Genomic DNA, 18,798 nt, shown 5'->3' on the forward strand with positions numbered 1-18,798 from the left:
GTCAAAATTATGCCAACAAGATATTGCAAAATGAATTCAAAATCCAACACAAGTTTGGAACACCCCCTTGAAAAGGTAAAACACAAAGGTACATCACTTCATGTCACTTCTACATTATTTTTTTGTCTTCTAAGGATCCTTTTCATGATAGTGTGTTCACATCTTGCTTAAATCATAATTTCTACCCTTTATATTCTTTGTATCCTTTTTGGAGATTTATGACAAAGGGGGAGAAATTTTGCATTAAAGCTTATCTTTATTTTTGAAAAGGGGAGAAATAATTAACAAAAGGGGGAATCATAAGAAAAACATAAGATGTAGAAAGTTGATGAGTGCATACTATTTCATGAGCATCATGTTTATTTTATGACACACTGCACCCCATGAATAGTATGATATAAGTTGTCTCCATACTTTGACCCAAATATGTGCTTTTGGCATTTGAGTACAAAAGTGTTATTTTCTGAAATGCACATATTTAGGGGGAGGAAACTATATCATAGGATTTAAAATCTTATTTATCAAATCTTATGTAAGCTTTAAATGTGTTGTCATCAATCACCAAAAAGGGGGAGATTGAAAGTGCATTCATCCCTTTTGTGAGTTTTGGTGATTTGGATAACAACACATTTAAAGGTCTAACGAGTTTGCTAAGTGTTGAACAGGAAATTCAGTATGATGAACATACTTGAATAGTGTATAATGATCAGTGAACAAAGGTTCAACACGAGGTTAAATAACCAATGAGACAATGCAAATGGATATAATATGATCTCTATATTGGTTTGAATATATGGACAAGACCTGAGAAATCACTACATACATATGACCAGAATAGAGGACAAAGTGATTTAGAGGATTGGTCAAGCCAAAGAGAATAAGATATGAGGAATCGTGAATTGGCTTGACCATATTACTGTCAGTCCATATATGCTTCTATGAGAATCAAACTAGAGCTTGATTGATCTTGACAATTATATCTAGAAGACATTCAAGCAAGGTTCACAATATTGAAGAAATGGTTCTCTCAATGGATGCTCAATTTGATGTGACTCAAGAATGGCTTGATAGGGTGAAGATAGCAAGGAAAGGGCTTCGAGGAACTAAGCGAAGGTGAAGGTCAAGCGACGGCTTGTAGACCGAGGTACCATGGCTAAGGTGAAGAAGAGAGTACTTGCACTAAGTCGATGAACTAATCAGCTATGAAGAGTTACAACATGTTGATGCATCAGTAAGGTGACTTGAAGCCATGATTTGAACTCATATAAGGTGATATGGTACAAGTCACAGGGTTTGATTTGAGTTTGCTTCAAAAGGTGAGACAAAGATGTTTGTGATCCTTATGAAGCAATGCCATGGAGAAATCACACATGAGACACCAATGACTCAAGGAGTTTACTTCATTATATTTTATTTAACTTGAGTATAGGAATCGTCGTACTATAAAGGGGGATCCAAAAAGAAGGTTGGTGTTTGCCAAAGCTCAAACCTCTCTATTCAAAAGCTATTTTTGAAAAGCAAAAATCTCTTTAACGTTCTATGGTTGACCATGGTTAGGTTTGAGAAACCTAGAGTGTTCTTGTTGAAAAGCAGCTGAACTTCTTCAACTGCAGCTGAGCTTTCCAGCTGAACTTGACTTCAGCTGAGTTGAGCTTCTTCAGCTGCAGCTGAGCTTTCCAGCTGAACTTGACTGCAGCTGAGCTGAGCTTCTTCAGCTGCAGCTGAGCTTTTCAGCTGAGCTGAACTTCAGCTGAGTTGAGCTTTCTCAACTCCAGCTGAACTTCAACTTCAACTGGGGTCCAGGCAGGTTCAACCGGGGTCCAGGGCAAGTTCAACCGGGGTCCAGAGAGGTTCAACCGGTGTCCAGGGAAAGTTCAGCCGGGGTTTTTTTCCCGGACCTCACTGGTCAAAACCGGTTGAACCGGTCCTAGGGGAGGTTCAACCGGTGTCAGGGTCAACTGACCGGTCTGACCTCCTGACTGGCAGACTGACTGCCAGTCTGACCCCCAGGCGGTTGAACCGGCCCTAGGGGCGGTTCAACCGGTGTCAGGACCTGTTTTTGCAGTCTGACCTGCAGTCTGCCAGTCTGACTGGCAGATTGACTGTCAGCCTGCCCCAGGCGGTTGAACCGGTCCCAGGGGCGGTTCAACCGGTCCTCCACAGCCAAAATGAGTCCAACGGCTAGTTTTGAAGCCCCACCTATATATACTCACTCCTACCTCTCTCCCCACACAAGAGCACGACCCAAACTCCATTTCTAACTTGAAGAACACCTCCCACTCTCTCTCACACATCTCTTGCCTCTCCCATTTCAAATCTTTGGAGAGAAATCTTTGAGTGAGTTTGAGAGCTGCGGTTTTTGTGCTTCATCTCCAAATCTCTCTTGCTCTTCTTCATTCGAGCTTTGGTACTACATCGAGTTCTTTGTGGATTCATTACTCTTGGAGCTTCTAGCTCCTAGACGACTAGGTGTCTCTTGTGAGTCTCCAAATCTTGTGGAAGACCGCAAGAAAGTTTGTATTACCCGCTCGTTTGAGCAAAGATTAGTGTGTGAGCTTGACCTTTGTGGTCGGCAAAGGGAGGATTAGGGTTGAAAGAGACCCAGCTCTTTGTGGGCGCCTCAACGAGGAAGTAGGGCACCTTGGTGGTGTGACCGAACCTCGGGATAAATCTTGTGTCTCTTGTGTTCTTGCTCATTGTGTTTGTTTGTGTTCTTCGTTCTCTCACCCTTCCGTGAAAGATTTGTTCATATCTTTTTGGTGTGTGGATTTTGAGAAGTGCCCTTCTCAAATCTACTACTTTGAACCCTGTGGATCATTTAGAACATCTCATTTCCAAAGTTAACTAGGTGAATTTTGAGAACAATTCAGTTTTATATCTCATTCTTTAGTTGAGCTCGTTCAAACCAGTTGCACCGGTTTTGACACCGGACGGTTTTACCTAGTTTGTTTCTAGTTTTTGTTGAAAAAGTTTTAACTTGCCTATTCACCCCCCTCTAGGCAACTTTCAGTGTTGTACGCACGAGAGAGAGAGAGAGACAGACAATTTTCTGTAGGTTTGGGCCGCTTGGAGAGGCGTAATACCCTACTTCCTAGAGTGGATCTATATGTGGTGGGTTACAAGCGATGTCTCCTAAATGGAGAAAAGCTAATGAGATAAGTAGATGGTCAATGGAAATGATGGGGTTCCCCTGGGCCTTATATACACGACCGTGGGGCACTCCATACGTACATGAGGATCACATGTCTCGTAAATAATAGTGAACCGACTGAACTGATCTCCCAAAAATCTCACCGACTCATCCCTAATCCACCTCAACATTTGAGGGCGCCATGCGCGGGAAAGTCGAACGGTTTCTTTGGATAGCTCACGATTTGACGGAATGCCTAGGCTCAAGTCTGTCACCTTCTCAGATTGGCCCATTCCGCCAGTAGCTTTTGCCCGGCCCACGAAGGGATGGCCTTGCGGGGTAACTGGCTCGAGGCCCCACGCGAGGACCTTTCGCCTTCTAGGGGACCCGGGGGATATATGTCCCCCCACAGAACCTTCCCAGAAGAAACAAAGTATGTGTTGAACATCAAAGTTTGATAACCCCTATAAAGGGATAAAGACCCATACAGACCCAAAAAGGTATAAGACGAGGTACAAAAGGATTTGAAGTTCACCGAATAAGCACATGTGCATTCCATAAGTTTTACTCATGGTATTTTCCACTAGATGTGGAATTACGGTATCCTCTAAAGCCCTGATGGCAGAAACCTATACGGTTTAGGTGTTACGGGCAAAATATCCCCATTATACCAGAATGACAGACTATAACGATGTATCTGATCGATGAAGAATTCCTCGTGGATTACGATCTTTGATGGACTTATGTTACACCATCATATAAGTTGTAATGAATGAACACCTGAAGCGATGAGTCAAACCTAGAATATGTACTATCACAACTATCATATCCCCTAAGTCCTGTGGAAGGACAAGTTATTTGCTTTGCACAACTATGTATACATTGTGGTGTACGATAGAATAAAAGGTGTAGCTCCCTAGCCTCATCTACCCTCATTATTCCAGATGAACAATGAGACGTATCTTGGAGGATGTGTTTGATTTACGAGGGATAAAGACTTTGACAGATGTCATCGTCAGGGGAGCGAATGCTCAATATTGATCACAATTGCGAGACACTGAATGTCATACCAGTATGCCCTAGAGGCGTCAACTTGATCAATATGTGAAGCTTTATAGAAGTTTCTATCAAATATGTAGATCTAGTCTATCGAACACCACCAGTTAAAATGGCTTATTTATGTTGATACGTTCACTTACCACATGTATCCTGAAATAATCCTTGCAAGGATGCAATCCATTTGCTAAATCTCTATGTGCAAGGATCAGGGGGAGCATATTTCTAAATTTAGCCCTTGTAGAAGATTCGATGGAATCCAGATCTATAAGATCGAAATTTGTCCTAATGACAGTTGTTGTACTCCTTTTCCCTTGGTGAGTTTTTCTTGAAGTTTCTCACATGAGGTTTTTAACGAGGCAACAAAGTGCAAATGCAATATGCGTCACCATGCGCTCTTTGTCCATATTTTTCCCACTGGGTTTTTTTGGGAGTTTTAATGAGACATGTGTTGGTCGCGGTATTCGCTTGAGGGGGAGTGTTAAGAAACCCTAGTAGGGTTATGTGGGCAAATACCACTTATACCCCTGAGGAGTCTCATGCCTCTATATAAAGGAACTTGTACCTCCTCATAAGAGAGAAGAAGATAGAAAGAGATCATAGGTCGTGGTAACGTAGTTCTCAACACTTTGGACCCGTTTGTTGGAGCTTTTAGACGTGAAGTTCAAACAAACCGTTAGGTATCTAGTTTAGCTTTCATAAAGTCAAAGGTAAAAAATCTAAATTTATATAGAAGTCTATAAAATCTGATTTTACAAGTTTTTTTAGTTCTATAAGTTAGAAAGCTAATAATATTATCAAAAAATATTGTTGATTTTTTAATAAAAAAACCAACGACTTTTCTAGTAAAGCTCCAAAATTGCAACTCAAACAGACATGATCTTTATCTCATGAGGCTGGTTCTATCCTGTAGGGTTATATCTACCACCACATCAACTATCAATCATATTATCGATTCTGCTCCACCGCACTTCACCTCAACGTTACGTCGGCTTTTTTATATACTTTTAGTTAACATAAAGCACATTATTTTATTAATATATAGATATATCTAATTATATAATTAAACAAATAAAATGTACATAATTTATTCAATCAAATAAAAATTACATAAGTTAAGAAAATAAATATATACATATAATTCATAAAAATAAAAATAACTCTTTCTCATCTTTCTCTCCTAGGACTTCCGCATCATCTAAGTTTAATTATTTTGTCAACCTTTTAAGGTTAGCTTGTAGAATATTTTTATTGCCTTTTTTCTATTATAAAGATAGCCATTCCTTTAGATGACTAGAGGTTGGTTGGCTTGTCAAGGAAATCACGTCACCTTATTCCGGTGCCTTCCTGGTGATCTAGGGGCTGGCTCATCTTCTTGTAGGGTAGTCGATCCATACAAAATCGTTAGGTTCTCGATCTGTCATTTGTGCATTTTGAAAATCCTATGTTGCCAATGAGCCAGGTAGTTCCCGAAGGATAGGTACGTCCAGCCAACGCACTCCGTACGTGTAGAATTTCCCTGGCACCTGCCTTTGGCTACCATGCGTTTTATACCGTACGTAGGCACATAGTCAGTATTGCGTGACCACCTTGTGCATGCAGATGCAGCATCCCTGATGCCCAAACCTAAGAACTATATATTGGAGCCAAGAAAAATTCGATTTTCAAATTCGAGAAAGGGGTGTATGCATGCATGCTTCGAAATTGAAATTGAACGAGCGTAATACATGGACGCGGGGCGGCGTTAAACATGTCTCAGGCCACGAGCCCACGGCTGACTGAAAGCCATATATACCAAGGAGGTCGGGTACCAATGCTCACCCGCCAACTCAGCACTGGGGACGAGATCTCGGCGCGGTCTATATTGATGTTGAAACGTGTAACCTTGATGCCAATGCCAATGATATATAATGGCGTCGAGATAAAGATTTATTTTTAAATTCAAATCAGAAAGGACGTAGTTGTAAAAATCTTTCGCAAAAATGATCAAAAAGCAAAAAAAAAAAAGACGGACAAATGGATATGTTTCTACTTCTGCTAACGCATGGTTAATGAAAATTGATATTGTAATGCACTATACTAAAGATAGTGTTGCCATCTCAAGCTTGATAAGGCAACAAAATGTAATATCAATGCTAAGGCTGATAAGGCAATAAAATAAAATATCTATGTTACAATTTTTCTAACAGCCTGACATAGTCATTTCTTATGTACCATTAAATCTATAATCAAGAACCCAATTAAAAGTTCGCAAAAAGATGTAACATGACTTCCCAGCGTCACGTAATCCGATAGAATCAATTACATATACACAACAAAAACGGTCTAACTGAATCAATCTTAAGACCAAAAACAAGGAAATTATTTATCAATCAGGTAAAGGGGTAGAGAAGAATGAGACTTGTGTGGTACAACTATTAATAGCAAATAAAGATATTAAGAAAACGTAGTTAATATAGTGCATGTATAGACAACAATAAAACTGGAGCCAAAAAAGATAAATCAGATGTTGGATAGCAAGGTACTTACCAAGACAACCATTGAAAGAACTCTTGACTCCATTCCCCGCCGCCGGACTCTCTACAGTCTGACCTGACCACCACGCCAACGCCGAGCTTCGGCGGGCGGCGGCGCGGCTGCCGGCTCCCTCTCTCTCTCTCCACTTCCGTGCGGTAGTGAGCCCCGGCGGGTGCCTGCCTGGCTCCTCTGTGCTCCCCGGGCAGCAGATCCATGGAGGACGCGGATATATAGCAGGCTTGGCTGCGAGCGGATCCGTGGCGCGGCACCCTCGTTGGCTACTCCTTGCATGGTCCAGTCTTTCTTTAGTTTTCGTCCTGTTAAGGGCTTGTTCGATTCTACCTCAATCCATATGAATTGAGGGGGATTGAGGGAGTTTCAATTCCTATTAAGTTAAAATTCTCTCCAATTCATATCAATCTCCTACGATCCATATGAATTGAAAATAACCGAACAAGCCTTAATATGGATGCTCGTGCAATATGCGCATGATGGCAGGCACGCTAGGGATTTTGAGGCGGAAAACGCGGAATCTGATGCACCGGAGTAGTGTAGCTTCTCTTTTTCAGCATCATTTTTTCAAATTAACGAATGAATGGCATACATATGATAGATCGCGATCCATAATCAAACATATCTTGTTGGAGTTAGATATTATTTATAGAGAAGCTACGCCACAGCGACAATAGAACTGGTAGTATGGTTGGTCATTGGTGTTTGTATATACTATCGTCGCGCCGCCGCCTCCTCCTCCGTCATCGTCCGACCCCACCGTCCAACGGCATGGCGGCCGGCCGCGACGACGTCAATGCATGGTGTGCGATCGAGCCAGGCCAGCTGCGTGCCCCCTGCCCAGCCAGCCAGCAGGCAGATCAGACCGCCGGCCGCCGCCTTGGCGCTCAGTTCATGCTGCGGGCGCAGCGCGTGATGGCGGAGCAGCCGCGGCGGTAGGGGTTGGCGGCCGTCTGCGCCGCGCAGTTGGTGTAGTAGGACCGGCCGCGCTTGTTGCACGGCACCTGGTCCGCGCGCAGCGCCGCGTAGCTGATGTACCGGTTGGTCGGCTTGCGCTGCGCAAGCGTCCGCCGCAGCGCGTCGCCGGCGCCGATGCCGCCGCCGCCGCTCAGCCCGAGCTCCTCCTCCTCGTCCACGCCGCACTCGCCCACGGCGCCCGAACACTTGCTGCTGCGCTGCCCCGGGATGCTGCTGCCCCGCGCCGCCACGAACTCCACCGCGCTCAGGTCCCCGACCTTGGCCGAGGCCGGCACCGCGAGGAACGCGGCCGCCGCCGCGACAGCCAGCAGGAGCGTCAACACGGCGCCGGCTCCGAGGCGGGCCATGTCGTCCAACGGGTGGGGTGGCCTTGTTGTTGATATAAGCTGCTGTTTTTTTTTCTTTGATTAACGATCCACTGACTGGGGTCTCTTCGCCCACCACCCTGCCTTTCTTCTCGGCTCTGTGAAGAGGAGGAGGAGGGAGAGATGAAGAGGATCACAGGGAGGCCATTTGGAGAAGAAGGCGCTGGACGGGAGAGAAACAAGCGTGACCGCACGCTGGCCTGGACGGTGCTGCGCCCGCGTGTGGTGGCCTCGCTCTCGCCCCGCCCTGGCGGTGCTTTGCGTCAATGGGTGCAGACTTGCACGTGGGACAGAAAGGAAAAATGAGTTTCAAATTCTGAAAAGTTAGTTGTGAAAGCCCTCCTGAGGCCCTGTTCGTTTTGTGCCAATCCATAGAGATTGAGGGGGATTAAATTCCCTACAAGTCAAAATCCTCTCCAATCCCTTCCAATCCCCCTCAATCCCTATGGTTTTGGGATCAAACGAACATGGCCTAAATGGGGCTGCCCGGGGTGCACCGGGAGTTGGCATACGGGGATATGGAACGAACTAAAAAAACGGATGTAACTGTTGCTCCCCGTCCTCCTGCTGCGATGAGGGGTCCGCCGTGGATTGATTAGGATTCAACTTAATGTTTGCATTGTTTGACTCAATGATGGCCTTTCTGATCTCATTCGTATTCCGAGTTCCATTTTTCTTTTGCCTCAATGATGGCCTTTCTGATCTCATTCGTTTTCCGATGCATAAAAAGTCATATTTCATAGTAGGTCTCGTAGCCAATATCCCTACCAGACAATCCAAAATGGAACCTTAGAGTGCTTTACCCGTGACTTTTCTTGTTGCTCCCTGGGCAAATAGAAACTATATCTTTTTCTATAAACCATCATTTCTTATGACGAGCTGTGACTGGGTGCTTTGAAACCTCCTTAAAAGGAGAGGTAAGGTAATTGAAGTAACTAGCCAGTATTAAGATTAGGCATAAGCATAATAAACTGATGCATCCGAAGACGGTGAATCTAGAATAGAGGTCGGGTGGGGAAGCAGAAGATGCAAGAGAGCCTTTTTCCGGGATTGGATTTCACTCATTTAGTGCTTGGGATGCAGACAGACTTAAATGAGTGAATTTACTACAAGACAAAAGAAGCAAGACCTTACAATAGCAATTCAACGTAGAAAAATATATTCTATTTTCTCACTTAAAATTCCTTCATAAGAAACTCATCTCTATTACCCATATTTGGCTCTCTAAACAATCATAGATAAAACTATTTAATATAAAGGTATAGGGTTTATTGAGAACTACAATTCAGTCATAGCTTAAAAAATTGATAGAACTACTATAGCACGTTTTTAGGAGCTACAAAAAATTATGGAAGACTCCTAAAAAGGTATTTTGGTATGTTATTGTATTTTTTATTTGAGCTAAATAAGATCCACTGTTAAGAGATTTGTCTTTCGCGGATGAACTTTTCACGGTTTAGTGAGATTGCCGTCTCCAGAGCAGCGTGCATATAGGCATACAAGGCATTATTTTGTATATAAATTGTACTGTTTACATAGTAGAACTTGAAATATGATTAGAGTAGAGAGGCTGCCGAAGATAGCCTTAGACTAACCGCAGAGATTCTCACTAAATTTCTCCCCTCATATTCCACTTTTGTGCCACGTCGCCAAGATTCCACCACTGCATTTTATCTCCCACAGCGTTCTCTCTAAATTCTCTCCCTTATATCCCACTATAACCATAAAATATCATTTTCTAAATTTATTTATTACCTATTATCATTTTTTTTCTCTACTAACAACAACTCGTGGGCCCAAAAACACGACATCAATACCGTGTTTAGGGGCACGAAGACACAATTATCGCCGTGTAGGGGGCCTTTTAGCGGGAACGGGTGCAGGCTTTGATGTGGGCCTGTAGCCGCCATGCAAGCAATGGGAGGGGAGAGGTAGGGGTGGGCATTTTAAAATCAAAACCCGAATTCGAACCGAACCCGAATAGACCGAATTATCGGTCTATTCGGGTTTTCGGCTTCGGTTCCTATATGTGCTATATTTCGGGGTATGAGTTCGGGTTCGGTTCCTAACCTTTAAAATTCGAATAGACCAAATAACCCGAAATATAAAAAAGCTCTTAATATATGATGATATTATTATATGATTTATGAACTTATTAGCTAAAAATTATGATATCATCTTAATATATATCTCAGTACACTATTTTTTATAGTCACTTGTTGTAATAATAGTACTTCCAATTAATTATTAATTGTATATATTTTAACAAAAGATAATAGTCTCTACTATCCGGGTCTATTCGGTGGACCGGATAGACCGAACCGAAAATTGTGGGTCTATTCGGGTTCAGTTCCTAAAATTATTTTGAATATTTCTGTTCTCATCTTTTATAACCCGAAATTTTAAAAACTCAAATAGACCGAACCGAATTAACTTAATAGACCGAATGCCCAGCCCTAGGGAGAGAGCACTGCTAGTGCAGAGTCTTGGGCCCTCCACCATTGTATGGGTGCCCTTCTTATACTATTTTGTTCGTTACTATCTTCAATGGTCTTCTCTATATTTCTTCATCTATACCTCACTATCCCGCCACGTAAGTTATCTCCTTTTCTCTATATCTTCATCCCCTACATCTTTTCCTCCTAAATTATCTTTCTATGCCCCACTATAATCATAAACATTTTTTATACTTATACATCATCTATTATTAGTTTTTTCCAACTAAAAAACACATGCGCGCACACAACACGAGGGCAAGGGAACGGCTGCCGTTGCGCTACATCTAGCGTGTTCCGTCGTGGTCTAGTCTACTCTCGTTTTGCATTCTGGTAGAGGAGGGTGTAGAGCTTACGTTGTGGAGCAAGAGGCCCCCTAAATAGCTATAGGGCAAGGGGAGGGGATGCCGGCGGGAACAGTTGAAAACAGTCTTAGTCTTCAGCAACCCTCTACATTCATACTATATATCCGTTTTTACAGTCTTCTCTAAAAGATCACATCCCCTATATCTACTTTCTCTACATCAACGTCCTCTAAATCAAGTCCTCTATATACAAATACCTATATTAGAGATATTTTTATTTTTTTACATACGTAGTTGTCATACTCTTAAATGCATTGTACATATTTTAGTTTTGCTAAACCGATTGTTTAAAGTATTCAAATGGATAGAGAACCGTTTAGAAAAACTCTATATATAGAGGATCCATCAGCGTTCTCTAAATTTAGAGGGTCGTTCAGAGAAACTGCTGGAGGGAGTAGAATACGACATCATCCTCTAAATTTAAGGTACAAGACCCTTTAGGATTTAGGGTTTTAGGGTTTAGGGGCATTTGGATGTGTCGCGATGAACTTGCTCGGGTTAGACTCCATCCTCATGCGTTGGCGTGAAATTGCTCGTCGAACAAGCAAGATACACCATTTTGGCTAGCTCTTTGATTTAGCGGTTAATAACAAATACTTAGCCTCTAACAGTTTCCAATCCAGGTTATTAAATACTTTTAAATTATACTAACTCAGCTTTCCTAGTTAATATTTAAAGTTTCAAATTTTGGTTTCATTTATATAATAAAACTTTGGTCAATATTTTCATTCGGTATTGGTCGTTTTTCTCTTTTTCTCTGTATTTTTGGATGTTTCTTTAGACCTATCAAACGAGGATGATGATTTGATACTTTTCACATCTTAAATTATTTAAAATGTATCACTTGTTCATGTGGACCCGAACTCGATGATAGATTTCAGTGCGATTGACACACGAAATTGGGAGTGCCAGGACCTCGTTTAAGAAACTGTTGAAGCATAATTTATAGTTAATAATACCTTAAATTAATTTTAGGAAGTTTATTTTTGAACCAGTGAGCCGGGATTGGTATTTCAGTTAGACACAACAAGTGAAAAACTGGAACTGAAAAATAAATATTCATTGAAATCCTGGCAACAAATCTTGAACAAGCAAGATACACCATTTTGGCTAGCTCTTATAATTAAAGTTGGAGATCCCTTCCTTCTAACAAAGATTTACATGTTCCACTTTGAAGGATTCTAGTAGAAGATCGACCCAAACAAACAAACAGGAAATTATTTTGACCGATCCCTACAACTTAGAAGCAAATCTAAGTCACGAACTAGACGGAAATCAACACGATCGATGCAAGTTTAGCCACGGACGACGACGACGTTGCCACATCAGACGAGAATAATTGCTGCTCCAGCGGTTACGGATAGCAGGCACGCCAGCAGGAAGCCACCCCTGAAGGCTGCTACGGCGGACGACGGCGACGGCGGTGACGAAGACGTCCCGTTCGCGTCAGGCGCAGGCGCAGGCGCGAGGGCGGGTGACGGCGCCGGCCCCTGCGACGGCGACGAGGCGTTCTTGCCCGGAACATGATGGGGCGGCGGCGGCGGTGTAGGCAGGGCACTCGGAGCAGGTGTGGCGACGGGAGGCGGCGAGGAAGAGGGCGTGCCGTCGCCGTCGCCGTCGCCGCGGACGGCGAGGACGACGACGACGAGCCGCTCGCCGGCCCTGCACCGCGCCGCGTCGGGGCTGATGAAGTAGTAGGGCCCGGAGTGGTCGAACACGAAGCGGGAGTCGCCGCCGTCGAGCCGTTGGGCTGGCTGCGCGGCGTTGCAGGCGTCGTAGTGGCCCTGGCTCACCAGCAGCACGGCGTCCGCGTCCTTGCTGTACCTGAACACTGCATGCATGCACACGAGGACGGCACGGCACGGGACGCACGGGAACGGAACGTCAGCAGGTCAGTCGCATGCACACGGAGCACAAACGCGTCGTCGGCCCGCCACGGAGAAGCCGCACACCGAGGGACACGACAGAGACACACGGAACGGAAAACGACTCACCGAGGGTGTCGTTGACCTGGAACCGGTTGCGCTCCGCCCAGGCGTTGAAGGGCTCGGCGGGGTTGGGTGCCCAGCCGGCGCGGCCGCCGACGTAGAAGTCGCGGCCGGCGGCGCAGGTCGCCGCCATGAGCACGGAGAGCAGGTTCAGAGCCGCCACTCCGGCGATCCGCCGCGCCATCCTTGCACCAAGAACACGGACCCGATCCCGCCGATGGATCGCTGTGGGTCCTACTATATACTAGCTAGTGACCACAAACCAGTGCCACTGCCAATAGCTAGCGAGATATATAATATCTATCGCCTATCTAGCTAGCAATCTAGCGTCGTGCAGTGTTGCTATATATATAGTAGTAGAGTCTAGAGATCGATGACGAACCCTGCCGGCGTCGTCCAAATCTGAGGCGGCCGCCGGTACGGTGTGTGCAGGACGACTCTCTGTGGATCGGAGGAGCTAGCCGAGATGGGTGTATTTATACACGAGGGCCGGCCTGGTGATGTTACCGTTGGACCGGGGTCATGCATATGGCGTGCATTAGTGACGCGGAGCTAGCTGTGACAGCCGTTACTGATGCTGAGCTTTAACCAGCGCGTCCAGGAGTTACTCTACACCATTAACCCTTGTGTTATCCTCCATGGCCAAGGCGAAGCAACCGGCATGGACTGGCTTACTGGCATGAGTGAGTGAGTCGCGGCTCGTTAATAACGGACCGCATGCCTTTATGGCCCGTCTGGACTAAGGTCCTGAAGTTTCTTGGGCCATCATGGACTTTGAAGCCCAGTACCAAAATAGGCCGCATTCCCCAATTTTCGTTGCTAGACTGAACCTAGGTAACAAGATATAGGACAGAGCAGGTACCGATGGAATGATGGGCCTGCCGCCGATTGACTAATCTTTGGTTTTTTCACGTACCGTAGGCCTGGCACATTCGTCTTTCTTTCCTAGGTTTTGTTTTATTTTTCTTTAGTATGCACTGCTAGAGTGGACTAGTTACTGTTTGGAACCTATAGAGCTAATAGTTTATTGTATAGGTTTCATACATTCCCAACTAATTATTAGCCAACTCACAGCTAACATTTAGTTTATTAGCTGGCTCAACCCAGCTAACCATTTGTTAGATGGTTAACTACTAGGTCTAGAGGTTCCCAATAGGACCTAAAATTATCTCCAACCATCTTTTTTTTATATCTCTCCTTTATAGATGTCTCTAAAATATTTTATTCTCTATATCTCATTTATCTCCAATAACATCCTCTATATCTCGTTATATCTCTACTATACCATATGTACGTAGTGTGGGCGTCCACCACGGCTTCACCATATGCCCCCGCCCCCGTCCGCGAGCCCCCTCCACACGCTCCCGTCCGCGACCCCAGATCCCATCCCATGACTGTCGTCGTGTCTTCGCCCCTAGCTCCATCATCCCGTCGTGTCCCGCCGTGCCATCCTCCTCTCTGCTCCACGATCACCTCCTCTGCTCCCCTCGTGCCCAGCGTCGCGTCCGCGAACCAGCCCCCTCACTCTCTCTCCCGCCCGGCTCTCCTCGCCCAACTCTCTCTCCCGCAATCCCGCGGCCTCGCCCCAAATCGCCGCCCCGACTCTCGGTCCTCGCCCATGCTCTCCATGGAAGGAGATCGAGGAATCCGCGTCCGCTGCGCCCAGCTCTCTCCACGTCCATAGTCTCCCTGGAAAGCGATTCCTCGATCTGCGTCCGCTTGCTTCAGCTCCTCCGTTCCCAAACCTCATCAACCAGCATCTCTAGGGTTTTCGCAGCCACCGCCCATGGCTGCCACTCCAGACCGCGTCAATGCCGACCTTCGTCGTTGCCTCACCGTCGACACCCCACCGCCGCCCCAGGTAGCCAGAGGTAACCTCTCCCACCCCTTCTCGATCCGACAAAACCCTAGCTTAGGTCTGCTTCTCGGTTTGGTCTCAATTTGGTTCTCGTTTAGCTCTTCGATCCATGCCAACGTTTTAGGATTTGCGAGGCATTTTGGCGGGTGTTTGATGTCGCCACCCCCGTGGGTTTTCATGCTGTTATTGCCGGTGCTGGGGTTCGTGGCTGGGCCATTGATGCTTGGTGGCGCCAGGTGTTCAGATGCTTCAAGGGGGGTGGTGTGCTAGGTTAGTGAAGCGAGTTCGCTTTGATTTGTGTGGACTGGATGGAATGGTCAGGTTGCCATTTGTATTGATTTTGGGGGCGATATGACTGATTGGATTCATTTTAGTCAGTTTTACTTCCCATTTTTGTTGTTGATGCTGGTATAGATCCCTCTTATTATGTCTAATATCAATGTTTTGTGTAGATTTGTTGTTGTGGGTGTATGGTTTACTACATGCAGATTGGTGTGGCAATGTTGATGCACCTGTAAATATTCTTACGATGCATAATGTAGCTAAAAATTGATGCATCAGCCCTGTTTCTTAAGACTTGTCATGTTCGTTGTAGCTTTATGTTGCGGTACTACATCTATGGCAGATTTAGTCGCTGCTGCCATACACCAGATGCCCAGATCTTCTTCAGGCCTTCGTCGGTGAGTAGTATCACAAGGTACGCCAATCGCTTGGTCTTATCTTCCTGCTCTACGAAAACGAGCACGCAAACCCAATTTACTATGTTACACCCATTGGCTTCCGACGAGGTGGTCGAAGCGTGAGGCTGATGGTGGCGCTGGTAGTCCACAAGGAACTGGATTTGGACGCGCTCCCCTTGTCTCTAGGTAAGAGACCCAGGTAAGGAACAGATAAGTGGTTGTTCTGATTTCTGATATTAGCCAATTTCCCCCTCCAATCTATTACAGATTTATATGCCCCTCTAGGGATCAGCAGATCCCACACCTATTACATGATCTGTCCTTCTAGAATAGAATCCACTCTCTATCTTCTGAACCGGTACTGCCTTCTTCAATATCGGCCACCGGCCGGTCCACCTCTTCAAGAATCGTCCTTCATCGCCATTCATCGGATCTGATCTATTACAAGAATACATGCATATTATAGGGTGGGAGATAACATCCCATATAACATTGTACCTAATCCTCATCTATTTGATAGTTGTTTGTGTTTTTAAGGCTGCATGGGTGTATGACAGTTTTGGCGGTATCCATTGTTTGAACGATGGGAGTATAGAGGACTTCTCTGCATAAATAGGTAGGTTTCCCACTAATTTAGTAATTTTGTCCACCACATATAAATTGCAAGATAGCAGTTGACTTGCCTTTGCAACTCATATTCGCTCCTATATGTTTGTTGTCTGGTTCCTTAGGTGTTACTTCGAGGCCACGCTGTGCACGCAGGTAGCGAGGGGTGGCGCGTCGCCACCATGGAGGGAGGATGACCATGACGGACACTTCGTATTCGACCTTGGCGAGAACACCCACCGATGTGAGTTCCCAAGACTCTTTGACTCTCTCCTTTAGTTCCTCGAGCCCTTAAGCATGGATATATCGTTTAGTTGTGTCTAATAATTGTAATTAGTGGCAACATCTTTTTGTTATTTTGGTTTTATCTGCTTTTTATTGTTATAAGATCCCGATTGCAAACTGGCAGTTAGTACACCTTTAGGTTTTCCTTTGTCATATCAAGCTAATAATGTGTGAAGCAGGGTTCCCATTCTGATCTTTAGTTTTTTGTGATTTTAATAGCAATAACCTTTTTCGCAAAAAAGTAACAAACTTTATGCAGTATGTGGTTCGTATAGTTCCCAATATCCTTTTGGACTTAGATTTAGTTTGATATATGGTTATGTTTATTGATAGAATGCTTTTTAGCTTTGCAGATAAAATCTTGAGCAGAATGGGAGAAGGTTTGGGTTTTCTGCAATCTGTCGTCTCCTCTTCTGCTGGGTATCTCCGTTATTATTCTAATGAAGAGGGCTACGAGTTGGATTTTTTCGTAGGTACATTTGAGCGTGTTTTGGAATGCTAGGACCATGAAACACGTGAATATGTTGCTATAAAAGTTGTTCGCAGTATCTGCAAGTAGCGTGATGCTGCAATGATTGAGATAGATGTGCTCAATCGCGTTGCAGAAAATGAAAAATATAGATCTCTGTGAGTATCTCAGAGACCTAATTACTTAAAGTATAACCCTATTCTGTTTCTGACTTGACAGTTCCTCTTCAATTTGTTAGCTGTGTTCAAATTTCAGAGATGGTTTGACTATCATAATCATATATGCATGGATGTGTTACTTTATGTTTGCTTGTGTTTAATATAGAAGGCTCCCTTGCCTTCGTTCGATCATGTGGTATTTGAAAGTGATGCCTCTATAAATGAAGGCAGGGCAATGCTTATGTTACTGTTGTCAGTTATTAGCTTTTTAAACCATGCATCTGTCAATGTGTCCTGTTTCAATAGGGTCTTATTATAGGACGTGATGCCACTGAATTAGGATGTTTGTTCTTTTGCTACCTTTGTTAAACAACATCAGATCATTCGTATTGTATCCTTCCTTGGATTGCTTCTTTTGTTCTACTACAAATATGCTCAACATGGCAGGGAGAGGTATGCTCCTAAATTTCTTATTTTGTGCATTGTGAAATGATTGTTCTAACAACATCAAGTTTGTGTTCTTCATATAATCTATCTCATATTGCTCTATGTTTTGCAGGTCTAGAGGTCAAGCCTGGGCCCATTGTCAAGTGTGTGCTTGGACATGACTTTATCCTGCACTTTTGAGTGTAAATCTCATTGTAATGTGTACTTACTTTTCTCTGTTGGATTTGCTCTGTATACTTACTTGGATTTAATCCTGTAGGTTGCATTTGGGGAATCAAAGAAAAGTGAAAGTGCCATGTCAAAGTTGATGACCAGAAGCTTGCTATTGGAATGCTCTCTATTGAAAAATACCCATAGATAGAAATTGATTTGGTTTTCAATAAAGAGTGTGAGCTGTCACACACATTGAAAATTACCAATGTATTTTTCTTTGGTTACAGGGTTGAGCAACCAATCGAGGAAGATGAATATCCTTTTTAACATTGATTTTTTATTAGTTTTATTTCATGTAAGACTGATCTTAACAATTTCTTTGTGGAGTATTTTGTTTCCTTGACCTCATTTTTGCTTCTTGCCTCTTACATAATGGATCTTGATTATGAAGATGAAGAGGAGCTAAACATTCCAATAATCAAGGAAAATGGTATATATATCTTCTCTTTTTTTCATGGTGGGTTTTTTCTGGCATTGTTGGGGTCGTTTGAATTATGGATTGTTTGGATCATGAACATATCTAATTAGGCAAATGTGATGGGAAGGAGGACCAGAGAAGTGAAGAAAGGAAGTTGTTGCAGCTTCAAAATCAAGTCTTGGGCTTGAAAAAAGTAAGGATGAGTATGAGTCTGATGATTCTGATGAGGGTGAGTGATTATCTCCTGAAGAATCTTTTTTTCCTAGTGGGTTTTTTCTGGCAGTGTTGGGGTCGTTTGAATTATGGATTGTTTGGATCATGAACATATCTAATTAGGCAAAGGTGATGGGAAGGAGGACCAGAGAAGTGAAGAGAAGGCAGTTGCTGCAGCTTCAAAATCAAGTCTTGGGCTTGAAAAAAAAGCAAGGATGAGTATGAGTCTGATGATTCTGATGAGGGTGAGTGATTATCTCCTAAAGAATGCAATGTTGTGATTTGAAGGGTATGGTGCAGAAAAATTTTGTGTGCATGTCATGATAGTTTCATACAACACACGGGCGAACGCACTGGGAGCCTACCACCTCCCGTGCTCACCATTGCCATGTTTGATACCTGACTGCTACTGCTATTACTTTGAATCTCCGGGGTGCTCATGGAGTCATGGTGCATATGCTCATGTTTGCAGGGTGTCAGTTTTTTTCATCGTCTACTTCTAGAGATAACAACTTTAGTATGTTGGTTAAAGATTCTCGGTGTGC

At 44.1% G+C, this 18,798-nt stretch overlaps 1 protein-coding gene, 1 long non-coding RNA gene and 1 pseudogene across 4 annotated transcripts; 1 reads left to right on the forward strand and 2 right to left on the reverse strand.

Annotated features, from left to right (window-relative positions):
* Nucleotides 1–7,315: 7,315 nt before the first annotated feature.
* Nucleotides 7,316–8,175, reverse strand: LOC100284520 (uncharacterized). The gene has a single exon (NM_001157415.1). It carries the CDS (start codon nt 8,038–8,040, stop codon nt 7,603–7,605), a length of 438 nt encoding a protein of 145 aa, NP_001150887.1. The 5' UTR covers nt 8,041–8,175; the 3' UTR covers nt 7,316–7,602.
* A 3,864-nt stretch (nt 8,176–12,039) lies between these two features.
* LOC100285040 (early nodulin pseudogene) lies at nt 12,040–13,353 on the reverse strand (annotated as a pseudogene). Its single transcript, NR_159733.1, has 2 exons — nt 12,913–13,353; nt 12,040–12,749 (listed from the first exon to the last, which is right to left on the reverse strand). The product of NR_159733.1 is annotated as an early nodulin pseudogene (transcript).
* A 4,627-nt stretch (nt 13,354–17,980) lies between these two features.
* LOC103649613 (uncharacterized) lies at nt 17,981–18,453 on the forward strand. 2 transcript variants are annotated; one of them, XR_002268293.2, is made up of 2 exons: nt 17,981–18,052; nt 18,151–18,453. It is a non-coding gene; the product is annotated as an uncharacterized lncRNA (long non-coding RNA). The 2 variants fall into 2 exon arrangements; XR_002268292.2 differs by having other exon boundaries at nt 18,020–18,052; nt 18,377–18,453.
* Nucleotides 18,454–18,798: the final 345 nt, after the last annotated feature.

This window comes from Zea mays, chromosome 3 (genome assembly GCF_902167145.1).
Source record: "Zea mays cultivar B73 chromosome 3, Zm-B73-REFERENCE-NAM-5.0, whole genome shotgun sequence".
Lineage (NCBI taxonomy): Eukaryota > Viridiplantae > Streptophyta > Magnoliopsida > Poales > Poaceae > Zea > Zea mays.

Excerpts from the sequence above, each read along its gene's own strand:
- LOC100284520 (NM_001157415.1), bottom strand. The coding sequence starts at position 8,040 with ATGGCCCGCCTCGGAGCCGGCGCCGTGTTGACGCTCCTGCTGGCTGTC.